The following is a 17,288-nucleotide window of genomic DNA, read 5'->3' as shown; positions in this document are numbered from 1 at the left end:
GGCGGCGGCGGAGGACGAGAAGAAGACGCTGAACTCGCTGCTGCGCATGGCCATCCAGCAGAAGCTGGCGCTGACGCAGCGGCTGGAGGACCTGGAGTGCGACCACGAGCAGACCCGCCGCGGCCGCGCCAGCAAGGTGGCCCGGATCAAGAGCAGCCCTCCCAAACTGCCCGCGGGGTACAGGGCCCCCACGCTCCCCACCAGCCCCTCCCGCACCCCCTCTGCGCCGGGCAGCCCGCCGGCCCTGGAGGCTCCGCCCACCTCCTCCTCCTCGCCCTGGGCGACGCCGGCGCCCACCTTCCACCTGGGGCACCCGCACTGGACCCTGGGGGTGCAGGCCTTCACGGTGGACCCCCAGCTCTTCAGCGCCGAGGCCTGCCCCTCCTCTCGCCATTCCCCGCTGGACTCTCGACCCGCCGCCTCCTGCCCCCCGAGTTCTGCCCCCGCCTCCCCGCTGAGGGCGCGGCACCCGCCCCACGGTGCCGCCAGGACACACCCCCTCGCCGATGCCGCGCGCTCGGGCTCCGCGGTCACCCCTCCCCCCAGGCCCAGCCAGCCTGGTCCCTATGCCTACAACTCCCATCATGCCCAGCACTGACTCCTGTCATGGAATGGGGGGAGGGGCCTGTGATACAGAAAGGAGCATAAATATAAATGTAAACACAGGAGAACAGGCTAGTTCCCTGTCTCCTGCTTCCTGTTTCCTGTACCTCAGGCCCTGTGCGTGCTGGTTGTGAACGTGCCTTCCTGTAGTTACTGTTGATCAGTCCACAGGACCTCCCACCTTCTCAGGTACCATGGTTTTCTTACTGGATTCAACTTTGTTTCTTGTCTTTCATATAATCTTAAAGAAATGTTATCTGCATGCTGTGCCACCCTTCTGTAGGTGACCAGTCCACCGGCGGGAGTAAGTACAGAAAAGAAATAAACTGAACAAAAATTCCAATCAAATAAGCTGTTGGAGGCAATGTTTTTGTTTATTTTTATTTATTTTTTGTAGAGACTAGGACTTTATCTGTGCTGGATTAGAGCTGGAACAGGGGTTATGTGCAGTTTGTGGAGGTGTGGCAGTTTGCGGACCATTACAGTTTTATTTTGTGTTTTCCTGTGAGTTAAAAAAAAAAAAAAACACATGAATGATTTTATGACTTTTCTCAAGTTATCATTAACTTTTGATTTGCCTCAGTTGGTGTAGTGTTGTAATTGCCTGCACAGGGCCGGGTGGTGTGTGGTCCTCACAGGACAGGGTGTGAGGTGTAAGTGTACTGGCCCATTGGTGCTTTGTGTTATGGCAGGTGATGGCGCTGTATGGTATGCAGGGGCTGCGCAGTTCAGCGTGTAATTTGTGTGTTTTCATCCGAAGGCCTCTGGATTCGCCTGTTTGCGATTCACTTTTGTGGGGCCAGAAGCATTTGACAGCATTCCTCCTCGCCACGGCAACTAACGATGAGCATTGTCAGCCACGCCATCCGCAGTCGGGACAGGTAGAAACACTTCATCTTTGTGACGGAGCGGAAAATTGTTATCCACAATTATGATTTTTTTATTTAGCTGGCCCGCAACCTTCCAAACGCATCCCATGAATCATTTCTGACCCCGCAGCATCGTAAATCTGAAGTACTTCAAATAAGCACTAATCCTCTCCTCCAATCACAGAACAGAGCTGGTCTACACACTTGCTCTCATTGGTCATGGAATGCCCTTGCTATAACATTAATATATCAGCGTGACTTGAGCCATATCAGTGTTGATATACACAACTGTGCCGTTCATCAGTTGGGGGGGGGGGGGGGGGGGGGGGGGGAGTCCTGACAAAAAAAAAAGTCTTGAAGCAGATCGGACTTGTTTTATGGAGTGAATATGGTCTGTATGGCCATGAACACACATGCACAAATACTTAAGCACACACAAACATAAGTGAACACACAGCCAGCACTGATGCAGATACACACTCAATCACATTATCATGCATACAATTACACACACTCACATCACACACTGCCTTAGACACAGAGCGCTAATATACATACTCAGGATCTATACACACTCAGTACTCTCTCACACAACACTCACAATCACAGAATGCAAATCTTTCTCTATAACACTGTTCAAACCAACATATCTGATGGCATTTTCTCATCCACTACAGTATTTCTAAAGTGGGTGTGGCCACCTAGTACCTCAATTCAGCCACCGGGTGGCCATATTTAGTCACCGCAGTCAACACAGTGTGAGCAAATGAACAAGAACCAGTAAAACACTTTTTATATGAATCATTCTTTAGCCTTCCTTTATTTATGAAGATCATAGCATGGAGAAAATTCACAAATTGCATACATGGTATTGTTGTCTCCTTCAAGATGAATCAAGCCTTCAGAGCTGACTTATCTTATTCATGAGCTGAGTCATGCAGAATTAAAGCTCTCATTAAAACTGGAATTTTAAATCATGGTACATGTCTATGAATGTTTCAGTTTTTAGTCATTTTTTCTTTGACGCAAAGAGAAACACCTTTAATTTTACAGTGTTTGTGTATATAATCTTACTTGATAGACAATTGTGTGGAAGATACTGTGTTACTGCTAAGCAATATGCAATTTGGCATAAAGGTTATTGAATGTGAAATGTATATTGATCTATCTCTGTGTCCGTGTCTCTCTCTGTCTTGGGGAGAGGGGTGTGCTGCATATGCTCATCTCTCCCACTCTCTCTCTCTGCCCCCCTCTCTCTTTCTCTCTCCCTCTCTCCCCCACTCTCTCTCTCTCTCTCTCTCCCCCACTCTCTCTCTCTCTCTCTCTCTCCCCCACTCTCTCTCTCTTTCTCTCTCACCCCCCCCCCCCCCTCGCTCTCTCTCATACACACACACACACGCGCGCGCACAGATACCAGCCCTATCAAACAGATGGAGCCATGGAACGTACGCTTGTACCGTGTTTCAGAAACTGCTAACCAGCGGTAATGGCCTAAACAAAATACAGTTTGCCCGAAATGTTTGAACAGTCCGGGCTGTTCAGGGATGAGCAAATCTTTCTGTACGAAGGCATGAATGTATTTTCGTAGTGCCTCGGTAAAGAAGAAGCCAGGCGTACGTCAGCAGTCCCGCGCACAGGCCCCCTCACTCAGCTACTCGAGTCGGCCTGCCGCCGTTTCAGCCATTTTGCCTCCTCGGCCAGTGTTTTCCTGAGAAGGGCGGGATTGTGACGCCCATCGGATGGGATCTGTGCAACCCTCTGAAGCCACCAGGGGGCGCCACACCAGGGCTGGCCCAGGTGACCTGCAGAAACGTTGAGGGGCAGGGTGCAGAAACCAGTGGCGGAGCTTTCCGTTCAAAAAAAGCCTCATTTGCCAGTGGCTCACGCAAGCAAACCGCACAACGAGAACTGGAGTTGTGGTTGGCGGTGTAGTTTGGTCCCTCTTGAGGGGAAAACTTTTGTTTTCATTCATTGCTCTGAATGGTCATACACCACCATCACAGGACTTCCTTCCCACCAACAAGGACTTTACCCACCTTGGGCCTTCTGCTGTAGGCCTCCAGTTGGTCCTTAACTTCAGAAGATGACAGTCTGTGCCTTGTACAGTTTCACAGCATTAAATCGCTTTCTGATACGTATGCGTCTCGCCCTTGTGTTATCTGGTCTGACGACATGCTGCGCCCGTGGGTTTTATTTCCAGAACTGGTCACTGTGCTCGCAGCTATGGTGAGTGGTATCTAAGCAACACGTGGTCCTGTGCGCGCATGCGTGTGTGTGTCTGCGTCTGCATGTGTGTGTGTGAGAGAGAGAGACAGCCTTCCTCCGATACTGTTCCTGGTGTTGGCTCTAACAAACAGTGACAGAAAGTCTCTCACGGTGACTCCTGATAACCCGATGTGCTTCGGTCTTTGCTTCTCGTCGTCGTCCGCAGTCGGAATGCGCAGATGTATCGCGAAGCCGCCAGAGCGCCTGCCTGCAGCTGCGCCTGCCTGCAGCTGCGCCTGCCTGCAGCTGCGTCTGCCGCTGCGCCTGCCTGCAGCTGCGCCTGCCTGCAGCTGCGCCTGCCTGCAGCTGCGCCTGCCTGCCGCTGCGCCTGCCTGCCGCTGCGCCTGCCGCTGCGCCTGCCTGCCGCTGCGCCTGCCTGCAGCTGCGCCTGCCTGCCGCTGCGCCTGCCGCTGCGCCTGCCTGCCGCTGCGCCTGCCTGCCGCTGCGCCTGCCGCTGCGCCTGCCTGCCGCTGCGCCTGCCTGCCGCTGCGCCTGCCTGCCGCTGCGCCTGCCTGCCGCTGCGCCTGCCGCTGTGTCTGTATTGATGTGGGACCGTCGAGTCCTTGAACACATCGGAACAATGGGTTTAATGCCGTCTTTTGTGCGCCCTTCTCTCTTGCATCACAAACTTGCCTTGTGTGCTTTCTTATGTCCCATTAATTTAAATTTGTGGGTAAAAACGCTCTTCGTTCTTTGTTCCTGAATTCCTGCAATGTCGACTATGTTAAGCAAACAATCTGATTGTGAGGCAGTTCAAGTGCTGTTAGAAACGCACACAAGTCGTCTCCAGGCTGAAGTTTTTGCCAGCTGATACTGCACGTTCTGCCCAATGCTTGAGCAGTACAACCTTAACAAGAGCAACTTACTTTCATTCATTTTTTTAAGGTGTCGCTGCTGTTCAATCTGTAATTGAATGTAGATAAGCAATATTTACGGGGATTTCTGTGTTCGGAGAAAATAAGGATAATTCCCTATTTTGTGTATATTTTCCAATGATTTCCAATGATTTTTTCTAGACTTCTTTTAAAAATAATCTTTGAAGAAAATTTCTCATAACATGTAGATTGTCTGCACCAAAATGCAGTATTCTAGGCTACTTCACATATCTTGGATTGATTATCATTTTTTTAAATTTTTTATTGGTTTTCTCAGAAATGAAATGAATGGAAGAGACAGAATGGGTAAGAATGTCGCACAGATAACAATAGAAATGCCAAAAGCCTGCGGCGTTCCCATGCGACTACAATGCCCTATAAATCCACAGATACACTATGAAATTGTCCGCGCAGTTACATCCTTCACAATTATTTGTAAACCTATCATAAATATTTTGGGGTGGATTATTTTGTCAAGTTTAGTGGCATGGAATCTTTTTCTATAATGCTTGATATAGGTAGAGAACACATTTGTTGGTATTTGAACTATTTTTCTATTCAAAACTCTTAGGGCAGAACTTTTGAGATGAAAGCTTCATGCCACCATTTCAAACTCGGCTTTTCAAACTCGATTTAAGGGTTTATCATTGTAACATTTATAATGGGAGTGCATCAGCGCAGATTCTTTTGTCAAAATTACCAAAATGTTGTCATTATTTTAAAGTACAGTGCTGTTGTATGACATTTCATTAATTATTTTCTTAACGACTGCTTCAACCGGGGCCGTCTGTATTAAACGAGTAGGAATGCTGGCTCCCTCTTGTGGACATAAAACGCACCTGCAACAGAGTACCCGAATGTCCGTGCACCTGTCATCAATCACCATTAAAGCTCGGGAAAAACAGCTCTCGCCTACGTTTAGAAACACAAATTCGGTAGTTGTGGAGGAAGTTGCAGAAGTTGTAAGTAATCGCCTTTTTTATTATCTTACTCGGGTATGGTAAAAATCTGAGAAACATTCAATTAATTCCAATATTTTTGCGCAATTTTCGATGTATTTGCGCATGTAAACGTAGTAAAGTCGGCTTTAAATTTCGGCCTTTTAAAACTGCGCTTGCGAAAGGTCACCAAACGCAGTGAACTGGATGTTGTTTGTATATCTTTATGCGGCGGGGAAGAATCAGTACAGGTAAACCAGCAAGATTAAGTCTGAGGCACTGTGGTTTTAATCGATGTTTAAAGATGGTAGGGAAACACCCAGGTGGGTATGACAGTGTGGCATGGCTGCGACGATTGTACAAGTTATTATAATGTAAACTGCAGGAAAGTAAGATGGTATTGAACGTTATTTCAGAATTAGGAGTTTCTTTTTTTTGTAACTTTGCTTGGTTCAGACCAGAAGAAGCAGTAACTATTTGACATGAAAGTTGGATTTGTTTGTATGCAACGGGACTATATGTGCACGGATGCATCTGAGGATCAGTTGAGGTTATTTTAACGACCAGCAGAGGGCAGTAATGAGCCTGGAAGCGTTTAAAATGCCAGAATCATACAAAGAGAAGAAGAAACTGAAGCGTCACTCAAAGCGGTGTAAAGTAATTAGTAATTTTTGGACACAACTAATTGGCCTTACATGATTATTAAAAGAATCCATGTAAAACCCAGGTATTAGATAAATCATGTTTTTTTTTAACCATGCAGACGCTTAATCAGAATATTGTTTAAAACTTATTTTCGGGGTGTTTGTGTGCACGTTGCTGTAAATCACCTGCATGTTAAGGATTAAGGTTAGTCTTCACTTTTCCAGGGTAGCAGACGCGCACACACATTTCACTGGTTTACCTCTGTTTAGTGTGTGACTAAAAACTAAATTACACAGCCTAATATGTAGATTGTACTGTAGATTGTAATGTAATGCATCTCACTTCACATACATTGGTTTGATTATCAATTCATCTTATTTTTAAATGCTTTTAAATGGTCCTTTCTGTTTTAAAGGAGCTGAGCAGACTCGGGGAGTGCTTCAGAGGCATCGGTGCTGGGCTTCATATGTCCCCTGGTTCAGAATGCTGCTCCCCGACTCGTCTTCAACCTTCCCAAGTTCTCCCAAGTCACTCCTCTGCTGAGTTCACTCCACTGGCTCCCGGTCGCTGCCAGGACCAGGTTCAAAGTCCAGATCCTCGCCTACCCTGCAGCCAACAGGACGGCCCCCGGCTACTTACAGGACATGATTTAATCCTACACGCCAGCTCGACCACTCCGCTCTGTGGAAACAGGGCCACTTGCACCCCTGCCATTCGGATGAATCTGGGATAATTTTTATCACTTAAATTCTCCTCTTTTATGCTACACATATACCCCCTGTGCCAATTTCATGTTACCTGTACCGCCATCCAGCACTTATACTGTACTTTGTATCATTATCTTGATGTTGTAGCTTGTCATGCCTCCTAGTTTTACTTAGCAGAGGTTAGGTCAGAGTAATTTTTAATGTGTGAACTGGACTTAATGTGGCCATGGCTATGAATAACTGTTACAAAATGAGTATTGTGCCTTATTGGATCTGTGTTTTGTAGTTGTTCCAATGACCTTTATGCACTTATTGTACGTCACTGGATAAAAACGTCTGCCGAATAATGCAATGTAATGTCAGGAATTTGCCTCCCTCTGCTGGACAGAAAATGGCATTACAGCAGAGGAAATCCGATGAAAACAATGTTGTAATGTACAAGTCGATTTTTTGTATGGTTATCAAATGTATGTGGATTTTAATGCTGCACACAAGTTGCCCTCTGGGGATAATAAAGATCTACTGAAACCGAAACTCGCTGTTCTTATTGTGCATTATTTTTATTCAGCAATGGCAGCACAACTTTCAAGACTGAAATGGAATTGCAGAATAAAATTCCAAAACACAATTAATTTCATTTCATTATTTAAAAGAAAATAAAATGCATTTACAAGCCCTGTCCCCAATACATATCCACTGCAGTTTATAAAAACAGAATATGAGTGTTCTCCATAGTACATTACTGGCTAGATTAAATCTAATTTTTCATCCTTGTGAAAGAAAACATTCAAAGGCATAAAAAATATAATCACTTTCATGCACACCTATAAGATGCAACAACATTACACCTTTAATTAGGTCATCTGTTTGAACGGGACTTGTCAATCACCTGTTGTTCTAATTATAAATCACAAATGCAAAGGAATTCCTTCGATGAATCAAAAGCTTTATTTAAAGAAGCCAAAATATGTTAGGGTGTCAGTTTATATTTTGCCACAGTTTCTTAGAGTTCATTTTCGGAGAGCACCTAATTGGATCTGTATGATTCAAAGCTGAGCTCTTACTGTTTATTTCTGATGGGTCTGAGAATAAGTTCACTAATGAGCACCCAGGAACTCTTGAAGGGTTTTGTGGCGCAAGACAGAGTACCCTGTTCCACGAAGCCCAAGGTAGCAAGTTCAATCCCCTGTCTGTCTGGCTCTTCCCCTATCTCACCTCTCTGCTGTGGCTCTAAGAACCAGCTGTAAGACACAGGTAACAAGGTTCATAGCCTTCAGGTCTGAAGTTAGTAGATGAAGGCAAAGTTTCTGTTATATCAAAGTCTTATATCCACTGAATCAGCCTTCAAAACAACAAAACCACTGTGGTGTAGTGGTTAGTGACTTAGTCTCTGGACCAGAAGCTCGAGGGTTCAAGTCCCGCATAATTTTATTAACGGTAGCGTTTCTCATCAGCTTCCGGTCACTGCATCACACCCAGCAGATTTGAGCCAGCCACGGCTGGGGGGGTTCCAGCTTTTTTTTTTTTTTTGGGAAATATTTCTGTTGCGTCATCTTCTTCTACCCACAGAAGAGCCGGCCGATTCACAGAAGAGAAGGTGGCACAACGGTATTGTCTTTGCCTACGGACGCAGAGGTTGGGGGTTCGAGCCCCCCTTTGTCTTTGTTTCGCTTATACTTGGGTTGTCTCATCATCAGGCCACTGCTGCAACCGCGCAACCGCTAACACGATGGTGGCATAAAGGTATTGTCCAATGCTTGGCACGCTGAGCTTGAGGGTTCGAATCCCGGTTCGTCCCTTCAGTTTCTACTTCTGAGGTCTGACTGTCTTCATGTCACTGCAGGAAAAAAAAAAAAAAAAAACATCAAAGTTACAGTGGTGCAGAGGAATGGTTCTCGTTTTCCACTACCAAGGTCAGCGGTTCAATCCCTGCTTTCCCCTTTTCAGTTTGCGCAGCTTTTGTCCGTTGTGCTGTGTAAGTGCACAAAAAAATGAGCGATAAATGCGAAGGAGTATGTGGCGTAGGGGGCTGAACCGATCCTCAGGAGGTAGAGGTTGATGGTTCGAGTCCCCGAGACCGCACCTGAGCAACGTCGGTGGTCCCCAAGGGTGGGGGAGGTGTGTGTGTGGTGTGAGTGGACGGGCAGGCAATCTGGCCCCCCGGAATTTCCCAGAATACAACATGGGGGTTATAATATTTTTTTGCAAATTCAAAATTTTCGGAAGGTAAAAAAAAAAAAAATTTTTGACAGGGGCCCCACTCTCCATTAGTGCATTACTACTGACAGTCCGCCATACTACTACGCAATCAAATGAACTCATTTGATTGCAGAAAGGTAGCAGTATGTAAGACTGGCAGTAGTAATGCACTAATATACACCAAATGTGGTGCATAGAAACAAAAACAAACAAAACCAAACTCATGCTTACACAGTGCCTCCATCTGGGGACTTCCTGCATGGTCAGCCCATCTGTTAGACAGCCACAGTGCTACCCTGATCAGCTCGTTGGGCTGCAGACAAGCTGGAGAGAAAAAAGGGGGGGATGCTTAAAATCACCAAAATTTGTTACATATGAACATACATTATGTAAATGCAACAGATGCATGAACATCTTTGTTCAAAGGGAGTTGGAAGGACTGCATAGGTGGAATCAGTGTATGGTGCCACACTTTAAAAGCCTTTAAAAAATAGACTTTAATGTTATGGTGGAGTTCTGATACTTGCTCTGCTGTAATGCCATTTTTTGTCCAGCAGAGGGAGGCAAATCCAGGTGAAGGAAGTGCGTGTGCATACATACATATATGTATATTGTGGAGTTTTGCAGAGAAAAACGACTGGCTTGGGTTTCAAGTATGCAAAAATAACTTTATTCGAGCAGATCACTCTGGAAAACATGCAATCAGACTGCCACGTCAGGAAGCTCTGCTCTCCCTCGCTAAACCCCCGGCTTATCTCTCCCTCCCGGCTGACGCGTCACCTGTCAGGTGAGTCTGGGAACGTGGGCGTGTTGCCACAGGGGATTCTGCCTCTCTCCCCCCAGTGCTCACTACAATATATGTGCGTGAGAGAGAGACAGCAAAGACTGTGCGTGTGAATTCTACACCCAAAACCTTATAAACAATTCGCTTGTAACAATTATCAGACGCAATCAAATGCGCGTGTGCCCGCACGCTATCACGCAAACCGAGTTTGTAATGGCGCTAATCGCATTCGCCTTGAACATTCCGATTCCGTCAAATTGTTTTTCTCCTCGGTAAGTTTCAAAAGTTCAATTCTGAGTTAGCTAACATTTTATGTGTATTTACTAAGCTGTCTGTTAAGCAGGATTAGCTGTGTGTTGCCTTGGTGGACTGAATGGCTGTTTTTAGCTTCTCAGGCAGGCATCACATCAGAAACTGTGTAAATCAGCTGAAATTAAGCGAACTTTAGCAGCCAGTAACTGTTAGCGCACATAAAGCATAAACCTACAAGCCACATTCCTCATGAGAAAAACTAACGTTGAACGGACGTTAACTTCTTGTGGAAGCGGCCGCTTTCCCGTGTTTTGTTCGGAACACGATGAGTTTACGTTTGTACAATAAGTGGAAGATATCTAAGTAACTTGGATAACTGGCAGTTTTTAGTTAACTTAAGCTCATTTTGTTCATTCATTCAGAGTATCAACAGTCAGTTTTAACAATGAAGAGGAAGAGGACCCTAAAATATTTATTTTTTTGGTAAGTGTGGTCGCTTTGCTTAAAAAAAAAAAAACAGTAATGCTGAATAGGAATGAAAACAAAGACAATATTAAAGCTCAAAGTCATGTGTAGAATAAGAGACTCCCCCGCCCCCCCCCCCCCCCTCCTAAAGGGACAGGGGAGCTGCATGGCCCCCCTCCTCTCCCCAGGCACAGGAGAGCTAGCAGAACTGGGGACAGTGAATCTGGGACTGTGTACAAACTACAACACCCTGTATGTACTATCTCTGTGCATGTTCCACCGTGAGTGTGTGTGTGAGAGAGAGAGAGTGATAGAGAGAGGACAGACTGTGTCTGTGTCTGTGTGCGTGTGTGTGCAATGCATGTATGTGTGTGTGTGTGTGTGTGTGAGAGAGAGAGTGAAAGAGAGAGAGACTGTGTGTGCGTGAGAGAGAAAGAGAGAGGAGAGTCTGATTGTGTGTGTGTGTGTGTGTGAGAGAGAGTGAGAAAAAGGAGAAACTGTGTGTCTGTGTGCGTGTGCGCAATGTGCATATATATGTGTGTGTGAGAGCAAAAGAGAGAGTAGAGACTGTGTGTGTGTGCGTGGATATATGTGTGTGTGTGTTTGCGAGAGAGCGAAGAGACTGTGTGTGTGCATATATGTGTGTGTGAGAGAGAGGTAGAGGCTGTGTGTGTGTGTGAGAGAGAGAGGAGAGACTGACAGTGTGTGCGAGAGAAGGGACTGTGTGTGTGTGAGAGAGAGGAGAGACATTGTGTCTGTGCATAGAAATATGTGTCTGTGTGTGTGTGAGAGATATATATGTGTGTGCGAGTTTGTGTGCATGTGCAATGCATACATGAGTGTGTCTGTGTGCGAGAGAGGAGAGACTATGTGTGTGAGAGAGGAGAGATTGAGTGTGTGTGTGTGCGCATGTGCATATATAGGTGTGTGTGTGAGACAGAGAGAGAGAAGAGACTGTGTGTGTGCCTATATATATATATATGTGGGTGTGTGTGTGCATATATGTGTGTGTGTGAGAGAGAGGAGAGACTGTGTGTCTGTGTGTGTGAGAGAGAGAGGAGAGACTGAGAGTGTGTGCGAGAGAGAAGGGACTGTGTGTGTGTGAGAGAGAGGAGAGACATTGTGTCTGTGCATAGAAATAAAAATGTGTGTGCGAGTTTGTGTGCATGTGCAATGCATACATGAGTGTGTCTGTGTGCGAGAGAGGAGAGACTGTGTGTGAGAGAGGAGAGATTGAGTGTGTGTGTGTGCGCATGTGCATATACAGGTGTGTGTGTGAGACAGAGAGAGAGAAGAGACCGTGTTTGTGTGTGGTGAGAGAAAGAGAGAGGAGAGTCTGCTTTTGTGTGTGTGTGTGTGTGTGTGAGAGAGAGAGAGAGGAGAGTCTGCTTTTGTGTGTGTGTGTGTGAGAGAGAGAGAGAGAGAGAGAGAGAGGAGTGTGTGTGTGCACATGCATGTGCATATATATGTGTGTGAGAGGCAAAGAGAGAGAGAAGAGACTGTGTGTGCGTGAGAGAGAGAGAGAGAGAGAGAGAGAGAGAGAGAGAGAGAGGAGTGTGTGTATGCACATGCATGTGCATATATATGTGTGTGAGAGACAGAAAAGACTGTGTGTGTGTGTGTGTGTGACAGAGAGAGAGAGAAGAGACTGTGTGTGTGCATATAAATATGGTTGTGTGTGTGTGAGAGAGAGGAGAGACTGTGTGTCTGTGTGTGAGTGTGTGTGCGTGCGTGTCTGTGTCAGACAAAATTCATAAAATAGGAAAACATTTCATATAACAATCCACAAGTCTCAATATCTACAAATGGCATAATTTCACATCCATTTAATCTACATTCAGGCATGAAACAGGGCTGTCTGTTGTCACCACTACTGTATGTACAACATACACTATACGTACAATACTTACTGTATACATGACTACAATAATAATAAAGTCTGGAACATTAAGATGGAATAACGCCTGACACTAAAGATTTAAATTTACCTGCTAATCTGTAAGTGTACTGTAAACTAGTAACAAAAATGTCAGACCAATCAATTCAGCCAAGGCAACAAGCTAGATATTGCTGCTAACAAGTGGATCACTGTACACACGACCGCTATACAATTTATAGAAATTTTAGGGACAGTCAGAGATAGCAAACATGCCGACCATCAGGTTGAGTTAGCTAAACGGACAGTGGCTTATAACGAGAGAGTTATTTAAGCAACACAAATAAATAAAAATAAATAAAATCTCGCTCAAAAAAAAAGAATCGAAATGTTTTTTTTTTTTTTTCTAATGCTAGCCAACAGATGTTGAAATAATAGAACAGGTGGCTGGAAACAAGACACATTTATGATGGAGTATAACGGAACTTTGTCATAGAGACTTGCAGACTTCACGACGTGAGGAGAAGCATTAAATATTAGCCACATTAACAGGAGGGGTGTGGCATACCTGCTTATAACAAACTAGTTTGCTTACGTCAGCTAGCTTGTTTGCTATCTAGTTAATGGTATCTACAGCTCGCTAGCTTGTTAATTTATTGATGCAAACTGTTTCTCGCCAGTTGGGTTAAATGTATGGACATTATCGGACATCACCGCGAAGTGTATTTCCAAATAAAGTTAAAGTTAACTGGCAATCATACATTAACTTCGGTGCGACAAAAAATGAACCTACCTTTCGGTCGCGCAGTTGTGTGGAAATATTTACAAGTTTCAGATGGCACCGCATGGCGTTTCGACAATGGCTTTTTCGGGAAATGAAGTCCAACGCCAGATCCGATTCAGCAATCACAACTACTTATTGACTACAAATCCCATAAGCGCTTTCAAAAATACAAAAATTGCGTTACGGTTTGTCAAACCGTATTTATTCGAATAAAGGGGAAACACTTATTTTATTTACCTTCTCAGTGCATTTCATGTACTGGAGCTACATTGCGGTTTCCGCATAATTTTGAACGGATGAAAAAAATGGATTAATTTTGTAATTAGATCAAGATTAGACTATGGAAGTATCGTATATGGATCAGCAGCAAAATCTGTGCTGGCGGACCTAGATGTTATACAAGCTCGGGCTTTACGAGTGTGTTTAGGAGCAGTTAAAACTTCCCCAGTGTGTGCACTCCAAGTGGAAGCAGGTGAGATGCCACTGTGGTTGTGTCGGAAACAGCTGGTGGCTAACTACTGGGTTAATCTAAGGGGGCATGGAGATAGTCATCCAACAAAAAGGGTACTGCAGACAAGCTGGGAGAAGGAGAGGATGGAAAAAACAAGTTTTGGATGGGCAGGAGATCAAGTGGCAAGAGATATGGGAGTATATGATAAAGAGTTTGGTGAAACTGTGGTGTGGCCTGTTAGACCTGTCTGGGAGTTAGAAAGTGTGGGGGTAGATCTGGAATTACTTAAGATTAAGCATAGTAATAAGAATGCGGACTTAGTTAGTGAATATTATAACTATAGGGACTGTAAGTATAAAGGCAGTGTTCAGATTTTTACAGATGGATCAAAGGATCCGCAGACAGATGCGACAGGGGCTGCAGTTGCTGTGCCTAGTTACCAAGTGGGAATTAGCAAGAGAACATCGGATTGTTTAAGTGTGTATGCTGTTGAATTGTTTGCCATATTGATGGCATTAGAATAGGCTGAACGGGGAAGGGTTAACAAAATAGTAATATGTAGTGATTCTGTGTCGGCCATTGCAAGTATTAAGACAGGTACAGCCAGAAATCACCAGGATCTGCTGTATGAAATCTTGTTTGCCAATTCAAGAGTGGTTAGGCAAGGGAAAAATGTTACATTAATGTGGGTCCCAGCACATTCAGATATCCCGGGAAACGAGAGAGCAGATACTTTGGCAAAAGAAGCAGTCAAAAAGGAAAGTGTTGAAATCAATATCAAGTTATCAAAATCAGAGGGAAAGGGCATTTTGTGGGGAAATATCAATAAAGAATGGTAGCAGCACTGGGATCAGGAGAGAAGGGAGAGACATTTACATCTGATACAAAATAGAGTAGGCAGTGTAAGAAAGAGGGGAGGAAACAGAAGAGAGGAGGTTGTAATATCAACATTAAGAATAGGACACAGCAATTTACACAGCACGCTTCATCTTATAGGTAAACATCCAACCGGTCTTTGTGAAATCTGTCAGGTACCAGAAACTGAGGAATGTACTGGAGTGTGGTGCTAGTGGGCAGGGGAGGAGATGTTTTATTAACTACCTTCGGGGAACGGGACTGTAAATGAAAGTGTGACAGTCAATAAGCTGTAGGAGTTAACTTACTCCGACTTAAGTTCGCATGTCTGTCCTTTCCCTCTCACGCGCGCACACACACACAGTCTTTCCTCTCTCTCACTCACAGTGTGTCCTCTCTCTGACGCACACACATACACACAGACATAAGTCTCTCCTCTTGCACAGTCTGTCCTCTCTCTCACACACACAGTCTCTCAAATTCAAATTTATAGGCATGAAATACATTTGTAGATATTGCCAACGCGTACACATAGAAATAAAGAAATGAATTAGAACATGAACATAAATTGAACCGAACAATTGTTATATCTAACTCAAAAACAACAGACACTATGATGATGATGATGCCCAACCACTGTCCCTCAGATTGTGGCAGGCAGAGATGTACTTTGCTGTTTCAACCCCTTTTTCACTCCAGCTTGTCTGCAGCCCCACACGCAGCTGTGGTCCTCATCTATCAGAGCTGACCATGCGGAGGAGAAGCTGTGTACATATGAGTTTTTTTTTTTGTTTTTTTTTGCTATGCACCACGTTTGGTGTAGATTAGTGTATTACTACTGCCAGTCTTACATACTTACATACTTACCTTTTTGCAATCAAATGACTAAAACTCATTTGACTGCATAGTAGTATGGGGGATTGTCTGTAGTAATGCACTTATGGAGAGCGGGGCCTGGACAATTTTTCCATTTTTTTTTACTTCCCCAAAATCAGGACCCCACACCAAAATAAAAATAATACAACCCCCGCTGTATGTTCTCTGATTTTTCGGGGCGGGGGGTAAGTAGGTATAATGAGAAGTATAATTAGAAGTAAGTATAATTAGAATTAGAAGTAAGTATAATTAGACGTATAAGTAGAAGTAGGTAGAAGTAGGTATAATTAGAAGTATAATTAGAATTAGAAATAAGTAGGTATAAGTAGAAGTAAGTATAAGAAAGGCAGGAAAGGCCTAAGTAAGCAAGTCAGTACTTGCATAACCCCTTTGTTTGAAGACCCAGGCACACATTGGAATCAGGCCCTGGTCTTAAAAAGCCACAGTCTCTGCTGGTTTTTGTTTTCACCCTCAAATCAGTACCCGTTTCAGACCCAAGCAACCAGGTGAAGTGAGCATGGTTCATCATTGTGCAGGAAAACATCATTCAAAGCAAAGAAATCTTCAACAAAGAGAATCTCCTTCATGCGCAGGTGAAGGTGACCAAGATAAGGTGGAATGACCTGGAGAAGTTGGCCCAGAATCAGATGCAGTGGGGAGGACTTATGCATGGCCTTTGCTTAGTGGGGGATGACAGGCCTAAGTAAGCAAGTCAGTACTTGCATAACCCCTTTGTCTGAAGACCCAGACACACGTTGGAATCAGGCCCTGGTCTTAAAAAGCCACAATCTCTGCTGGTTTTTGTTTTCACCCTCAAATCAGTACCCGTTTCAGACCCAAGCAACCAGGTGAAGTGAGCATGGTTCATCATTGTGCAGGAAAACATCATTCAAAGCAAAAAAATCTTCAACAAAGAGAATCTCCTTCATGCGCAGGTGAAGGTGACCAAGATAAGGTGGAATGACCTGGAGAAGTTGGCCCAGAATCAGATGCAGTGGGGAGGACTTATGCATGGCCTGTGCTTAGTGGGGGATGACAGGCCTAAGTAAGCAAGTCAGTACTTGCATAACCCCTTTGTTTGAAGACCCAGACACACGTTGGAGTTCAGGCCCCTTTCATTAGTTTGTACACTCTTGCCATTGAGAGCCCTTGTCCATTCCTGTGCTCAGCTGCCGGTCTGCTATAACCTTAAAGCCACACCCAAGCGCCCACACACACATTCACGCACGTGCCAAAGAGCGAGCTACAGCTTTAAAACACACCAAAGAACTCAGACTCATTCTATCGTAACAGTTGTTATGCACTGGTGACGTTGCAACCCCTACTGGTGATCCTGTGCCTTTCTCTCTCCCTGGTGATTTGGTGCCACACCCTGATTAGTTGCTGATGGCCTAATTGCCCCCACCTGCCTTTGGACCAACATTGAGAAGGGAATTCTCATCTGTCGAGTAGACATTGGTGGCTGTCCTACCATTTCAGACAGACTGTTTTATGGCTTAACTGTCGGTGGTTTCTGTGTTAATCTGGTGCTGCTTCTTTTATGGTGTTTCCATGTACCTCTAATGTTCAGTTTCTTTTTATTTTTTTATTTTTTTTTTTTATGTGCGCTTTTGTTTTGGTTGCAGATTAGAGCCAGAAATCTGCAGAGGACCCACCATTTTGTTTATCCTCGGGAGCAAGAATAACTACTATAGGGGTTCATTCCAAACATTTTTTTATTTTTCAAATCCCTGCTTCTTTTCCTCGTGTCCCCTCATTGCTGCATAGCTCCAGCTAATGGAGGACATGAGCAAGAGATGCATGGTTGAGATATGACGACGGAGGAATCGAGGGAACAGGTATTA

At 44.8% G+C, this 17,288-nt stretch overlaps 1 protein-coding gene and 2 long non-coding RNA genes across 5 annotated transcripts in view; 2 read left to right on the top strand and 1 right to left on the bottom strand.

Moving 5' to 3' along the window:
• The window catches only part of LOC118218824 (protein bicaudal D homolog 1-like), a 17,864-nt gene extending 10,786 nt beyond the window's left edge, over positions 1 to 7,078 (top strand). For 2 of the 3 annotated variants that reach the window (XM_035401530.1, XM_035401528.1), the window contains exons 7-9: positions 1 to 792; positions 1,364 to 1,484; positions 2,883 to 3,610. The exon at positions 1 to 792 is cut by the window's left edge and continues 45 nt beyond it. In XM_035401530.1, coding sequence (XP_035257421.1) covers positions 1 to 598 — 598 coding nt within the window. In that variant the 3' untranslated portion in view covers positions 599 to 792; positions 1,364 to 1,484; positions 2,883 to 3,610. Of the gene's footprint in view, positions 793 to 1,363; positions 1,485 to 2,882; positions 3,611 to 6,610 lie in introns of those variants that run through there. The other variant, XM_035401529.1, reaches the window with a different exon arrangement.
• Positions 7,079 to 7,441: 363 nt separating this feature from the next.
• Positions 7,442 to 13,404, bottom strand: LOC118218725. Its single transcript, XR_004763532.1, has 3 exons — positions 13,272 to 13,404; positions 9,333 to 9,425; positions 7,442 to 8,739 (listed from the first exon to the last, which is right to left on the bottom strand). It is a non-coding gene; the product is annotated as an uncharacterized LOC118218725 (long non-coding RNA).
• On the top strand, positions 10,098 to 15,564 carry LOC118218726. The gene is made up of 3 exons (XR_004763533.1): positions 10,098 to 10,157; positions 10,560 to 10,620; positions 15,268 to 15,564. It is a non-coding gene; the product is annotated as an uncharacterized LOC118218726 (long non-coding RNA).
• The last annotated feature ends 1,724 nt before the right edge of the window (positions 15,565 to 17,288 follow it).

The sequence above is a fragment of the Anguilla anguilla genome, chromosome 19 (genome assembly GCF_013347855.1).
Source record: "Anguilla anguilla isolate fAngAng1 chromosome 19, fAngAng1.pri, whole genome shotgun sequence".
Lineage (NCBI taxonomy): Eukaryota > Metazoa > Chordata > Actinopteri > Anguilliformes > Anguillidae > Anguilla > Anguilla anguilla.
The sequence above is the reverse complement of the archived record's forward strand: the minus strand, read 5'-3'. Positions and strand labels throughout refer to the sequence as shown.